This window comes from Durio zibethinus, chromosome 2 (assembly GCF_047325235.1).
Source record: "Durio zibethinus cultivar Kanyao isolate XHJ-2024 chromosome 2, ASM4732523v1, whole genome shotgun sequence".
Lineage (NCBI taxonomy): Eukaryota > Viridiplantae > Streptophyta > Magnoliopsida > Malvales > Malvaceae > Durio > Durio zibethinus.
The window spans coordinates 36,369,577-36,375,924 of NC_143163.1; the positions used below are offsets into that span (position 1 = coordinate 36,369,577).

The 6,348-nt window shown below is 31.2% G+C and overlaps 1 protein-coding gene across 2 annotated transcripts; it reads right to left on the minus strand.

Moving 5' to 3' along the window:
- Positions 1-1,129: 1,129 nt before the first annotated feature.
- Positions 1,130-4,265, minus strand: LOC111317531 (uncharacterized). Of its 2 annotated transcripts, none has more exons than XM_022919963.2 (7): positions 3,787-4,265; positions 2,232-3,003; positions 1,976-2,107; positions 1,803-1,874; positions 1,629-1,694; positions 1,508-1,546; positions 1,130-1,389 (listed from the first exon to the last, which is right to left on the minus strand). In XM_022919963.2, the coding sequence occupies exons 1-7, from the start codon at positions 4,152-4,154 to the stop codon at positions 1,222-1,224; spliced, it is 1,617 nt and encodes a 538-aa protein (XP_022775698.1). In that variant the 5' UTR covers positions 4,155-4,265; the 3' UTR covers positions 1,130-1,221. The 2 variants fall into 2 exon arrangements, with proteins under 2 accessions (XP_022775698.1, XP_022775697.1); XM_022919962.2 differs by having other exon boundaries at positions 1,976-2,122; positions 3,787-4,249.
- Between the last annotated feature and the right edge of the window lie 2,083 nt (positions 4,266-6,348).

The following is a 6,348-nucleotide window of genomic DNA, read 5'->3' on the forward strand; positions in this document are numbered from 1 at the left end:
TCTCTAACAAATATCCTTTTTTTATTAAAATTTCTTTTTTAAAATTCCTTTTTTTTTCAAATTAAGATTTAATATTTTTAATTTATCCATTTTAAAAGTAATTTAAATAAAATGAATAAAATAAAACCTGGTTCCTCATTTCATATATGTTCAAAATCGAAACATAGTCTTTTTTTTAATAAAAAATAAAAATACAGAGACTGTATTTTGATTTTGATCATATTTGTGAAATACAGTCTCTTTGTTCCATTCCAATTGCCCTTTTTTGAGAAAAGATTCCAAATTTGAATTCTAGTCAAAGCCACTTCTATTTGACCGAAGAGAGGTGCTTGATACACGGATCTGTCATGCTCAAATAACAACAGTCATATTAAAACTCTCTCATGTTTCTCCCATCAAATTAAAACTCTCATTTGGAAAAACTGTACTCATTAAACAGACGTGGGCCCAACACAACTTAACACCTTGTTTTGACACGTGCACTATAAGCATCCCACGTGAATATCTATTCAAAAGATGCTCACGGATCGAGCTCCTCGTCAAGGTCACTTGCTTGACCCGATTTATTTTTGTCTTTAAAACTCGAGATTAGGGTTTATAAGTGTCCATAAGATAATTTCCACCATTAAAATCTAACCATGATTTAACTTCCATTTTTCGTAATCTTCGAATAATTTTGAAGATCTGGAATTAGCATTAAGATACTTAAAGCTTTATTTTAGTGGTGGAAAAAATAATATATTTTGTAAAAAAATTATTGGAAATATCATTTGTATTCTCTTTTAATTTTTTATGAAATAGTACGATTTTTAGTATACGAGCTTTGAACTTGTTCGTTAAGCTGGGTTACATGCATTTTATCCTTGGATCAAATATGTAAGTGCAACTTGTCTAAAAAATTAATATTTAAAATTACATATCAAGTTATAATAAGATAATTACGTAAAAAAGTGCTTTAATTCATACATGGTTGTGGCACCAAACTGTAATGAAAAGGTATTTTTTATATAGAGGAAATCGTAGTAGGAATATAAGAGAAATGATTGTGAGGGTTTAATATTTAAAATATGATTGTATGATCAATTGAGTTAAACTATTAATTAAAAAAAAAAAGAAATTTAAGAGGAAATTAACAGTGACAAACAATTCTAGCTGTCTATTTAAGTTACTGTATTTTTTAAATTAATAATCTCGTATATGTCAAAGCATGAGCCTTGTCGATTACCTATACAAGCATCCTCTATATGTTGGGGTCCAGTAATCTGAACCAGTGCTTTCATGGTAAACTTTTGGCGTACAAGAAATTGGAACTAAACATAGACCTCTGCTCCTTAGGTCAACCTTGATATGTCCTTTCTGATCTTTCCTATCCAAGCTTCCCCATGGATCCTATAGGATGATCATCAGCTTATCAGAATTCTATATTGAGATGATGATTGATGAGAGCATAACATAAATATGTTAAATTTGATGATAAGATCATGCTTGATATATAAAACTTGCTTACCTTATGAGAATTGTGCTTCATGTAAGGATTACTCAGTAGCTGAAAAGAATGCAAACAAATTAAAGCATCGGCAACTAGAAAACAAGGTTAAAAAAAAAAAATTTTTTGAGCAACTTTTCACCTGCACTTGCTCATGTAGAAAATTGATGTATCCAATTGCTTCTAGCAGAACGGATGCAGTATCAGTCTGAAAGTCAGCCAACAAATTGGGATCAAATTTCAAAAAAGAAGATAATCCGACGTCAGGTTCACTAGAAAACAAGCGTATTCTTAGTGGTGTCTTTAGACTCTTTACCTTTCCAAATGGCGACACAATTTGTTGAAGTGCTGTGATCCTGTCTCCGAGCTTCACTTTTGGGGCGTGCATCTATTAAATTAATCAAATGAAGTTTCTCACCAGTTATTATAAGCACTATCACTAAGTTTTCCTAATTATTTTCTGTTTTATTATGTATATGACTAATATACCTTTATCGATGGGGCAGTGGAACTGTCATTCTTAGGCTTTTTCAACACTGTAGTACTGTCAATCGTTTCTTCACCTCTTTTCTTCTTTCCGTCATTTGTAATCCCTTGTGTTCTTCCATTGCTGTTTCTTGTCTGCATTTGTTTATTCTAAATGGTTTTATTTATAAAATTTTTCACAGGAAAGGGGGAAAAAATATGAAAAGATTCATGTCTGATACGATGATATAGCAATTAAGGTTGATATGATTTAGCTTACCTGCAGAGAATTTGTAGCTTGGAGCCCTTGTTTCTTGCAATCTGATAAATTCAATGGCCTAAAACTGGGCTTTGATGCATGAATATCAACCAAAGGTTTGGTTAATCGGCTATAAGTTATGGTACTTGTGCATGGAGAATTATGAGACATTCCAAAAAAGTTGTCAGCTTCCAATATTGATACTGAATTGTTGATAAGACTGTTATGATGATGATACCCATTGGTATTAGTACCCTTGAAAGCCCTTCGAAAATAGGAAGTCGGGGCTTCCATATCAAGACTTTGAGTCTCCATTTTCACTTCATTATGATGATTACCATTACCATAACATGATATGAAAACTGGGTTTTTGATTGTTGCCATTGATCCACAAAAGGCAGGAGGCTGCTGCTGTGAGTAGCTTTCCACTGAATTAGAAGTCAAAGAGATATGATCACATGATTTTGGATTAATCAACTGGGGATCGACTTGAGGGTCTGGCGGGGCGATAGACCAGTCGCTGACCAAGTTGGACAACTTGGTAAACCTTTCACTTTCAATTGCGCTCTGATGATCATGATCATTACTCGTGTCGTCGTATCCATTTAAATTTTTGAAAAAATTGTTGAAAACTGAGGAATTTGTGAATTCCCAATTGCCATCTATTTTCTTCAAGTAGTCACAAGCAGGGTCAAAGATTCCAGCTGATGAGGTGCTTTTGGACGATAATGCCTCGAATAGGTTCTCTCCAACATCTGGACCATTGCGCAAGTCTCCGTTGCTTCCAACACTCCTGCCAAAAAACAATCGAACCCCAGATCTATATATTCAACGATTAATTTGGACAACACATGCTGATAATTAGTCTTATATAGTAACTTAACAATTCCAAATTTCCTTGATAATTGAAACTTATTTATCCAAAAGAAAGCAAAAAACCTGAATACATATAGGAAGGAAAAAATAAATAAAAACCATTCCTAGAACAAACAAAAGAAAAAGAAACAAAAACAAGAAGCGAATTCTTTTACCGACTCATTAGCTACGATGGGAGTGGATCGAGATGAAATGTTTGTTGCTTGGTTATAGTGGTGTTGATAACTGAAGATGTAAGTTATTTCCGTTTGTAATCATTATGTGTTTTTGTCTCCTTCAAATCTTGTTTTTGGGATCCTGTTCGGGTTTTTGGACTGGTTTCCTTAATAAAAAATCCTTTTTTTGGTTAAAAAAAAAAAAAGAAAACCACCAAAGTCGTAGCATGATGTTTGGATTATAGAAAAATTTTCTCTTCGTTCCAAAAAGAAAATTACAAGGAAAATTTTTTCATAAGTCATAGTAAATATTCAGAGAAAGGAATAAGCTAATATAACATAGATATATAGTTGAATGTGCATGGAAAGCATACGCTTAATTACATGTACAGAAAGGAAATAAAATCATGACTTAAGAAAAATTTATGCTATTAATTTTTATGACTTATGAAAAGAGGATTAATATCTTCTTATATCAAATTGGCTGTTTTATTTCCATATGTCCATATGGTGCAAGTTGCAACAATTAAAACAAAATTACTTACGATAAAACATGGCTCCAAATATGACTATCCGAAGCATGTTCACCAATCAAGTCATTGGACGTCGGAGGAGGAACAACTGGTTGATTACCAAGCTGGCGGCCACTACCGGACGACTCAACAGTTAACCCTGAATGATTGGAAGCATTAGTCAAGGAAGTAGAGATTGAAAGTACATCATCCTGATCACAGTTAGGAGCACAGTTGGAATTAGGGTTTTGAAGGTGGTGATGATGATGGTGAAGATGATGGTGCCAAGAAGTAGTACTGTTAGTAGTACTTCTAGTCCACGAAGAAAGAGAATTTGCAGGGTGGAGATGATCCCAACAACTGTGCGGTGTGGGATAAGTAGCAGTGCATTCCTCAGCCATATCTCTAGCCAATCTAGCTAGCTAGTAGTGGAGGTGTCTGCTTCTCTTTTTCTTTTTCTTTGCTTTGGGTGGGAGTAGGAGTTGGAGAATTTGAGGACGATATGTATCCGTAGGTAGTGAGGGGTGGGGGGGCCTTTATAAGGTAAGATCAACAGTATGGGGAGACAATAAACAATGCAACGTGAGTTTTTCCACTACGTTCGTGGCCAATTATTATATTACTGATCGATACGTGCCATCAAGAACTTTGCCTTTTTCGCCTACCTAATTTAAACACTGTATTTACCCCTGATCTCTCTCATTTCTTTCTCCTTTCCTTCCCGTGTTAAAGTATTTTATTATACTTTATAATAAAATATAAAATGTTATTATATTTTTAAATTTTGTTCTGCATCATTTTCTAATACTAGTTTAAACAAATTTATTTATGTACTTATAAATTAAGAAATCAATTAATCACTAACTAACTATAAAAAGATCAAAATGTTATACTAAACTTGTTAGGCCCAATACTTCCATAATCTAAAAGTTCAAGACAAAACCAAGCTTATGAAGCCCACAGGGGAGACTCGTTCAGATAAGTTATAAGAAATGTCACTTGCATATTCTTTGTCCTAATTAAATTTTATTCACAAATAAAAAAAATTATGTATGCATTATAATATTTGACTCAAATTATGCCATTATACGTCAAGAAATAAGAAATACAAGATAAAAGGTTAAGGGGACGGGGCCAACTGGCCAAGTCATTTTACTTTTGCTTGCAGCAATCCTTTCTATTTTTATTATATTTTTTTAAGCATATTACTTACAATTTTTTTTTACTATAATATTTCAATTGTTCAATCAAAATAAAAATTTATCATTTATAAATGTAAACTCCATATAATTAAACTCCAAATTAAACTCTCTCAATTGGTCGCTTTCCCGGAAATAATTAATTTCATATAACATCTTGATAAGAATAATTAATTTCATATAACATCTTGATAAGTACAATTAATTTCACATTTTCGTGTGACGGTGAAAATGTTTAAAAGGATGCTAGTGAGATTTTTTAACTGAAAATTTTTTTTCTTTCTTTATTTTTCTGGTCAGCAAAAATTGGTGAGATTTCTAGATGAAAAATGATTGCATTATTTGCACATATTATGGTTTCTGCTTTGAAAGCATGGTGCTTATCTTTTGTCATTTAGCCGTATTATAATTATTGGCAATATGACCACCAACCAGAATGGCCGTCAACTTTTGGTCTAATAATAATGCCAAAGAGCCTTCTTTTTCTTCCTCTAAAAAATTAGTTGACTTTCTTACCATATGGTCAATACATATACTGCCCATAGTTTCCTATCTGTCACGCGAAGGATAAAACTAATTTGATTAAAAAATTATACAAATTTTAGATAAATTTTCTTAAATAAAATACGAGAGTTAATTTTCATTAAGCATGATCAAATAACAATTAAAATAAAAAATCTAAATTGACAGAGTGAAAGAAGTTATTATATAGATAAAGTAATACGAAATTTAAAATAATTTGAATAATTTTTATACTTTAGTAAATTAAATAAGGTGTTTTTATTAAAAATTATAAAATATTTCATTGTTCATTGATACTATTTTTTAATTAATTATGTACAAGTTGTTAATCTTTTTATTGAACTCTATCAAGATCCTAATTATTATTTTTAAATCTAATTAATTTTTATTTACTCTTTTTTAAATAGAAGATCTCATACTTTTAACTTAAAGAAGTTTATTATAATTTACAATTATAATATATATATTAATTAATTTTTTTTATTAATTGTTAACAATAAATAATAAAATTGATAAAAAAAAAAGCCTTCTTTCTTGTTAATCTGGACTTGATTGATGCTAATGAGGACTCTCCTAGAAAAATTATTTTACCAGTATTTAACATCGTTGCAAAATGATAATTTATCATTGTTTAAAATATATCAAATCAATGCGAGAAAATGTGCTCTAGAAAATAATTAAACCCAACAAAACTTGAGGAAACCTCTACAATTATGTAAAAGAAGACAATTAATTACCCTCCAATAATGCTTAATCATGTGAGTAAGGGAAGATTAGAAGTAATTAATAATTACAAATAAATCACCACTACCTTTTTATTTATGCAGGGATTTGCCCCTAAATTGTTAAAGCCTACATTTGTCATCCATACACT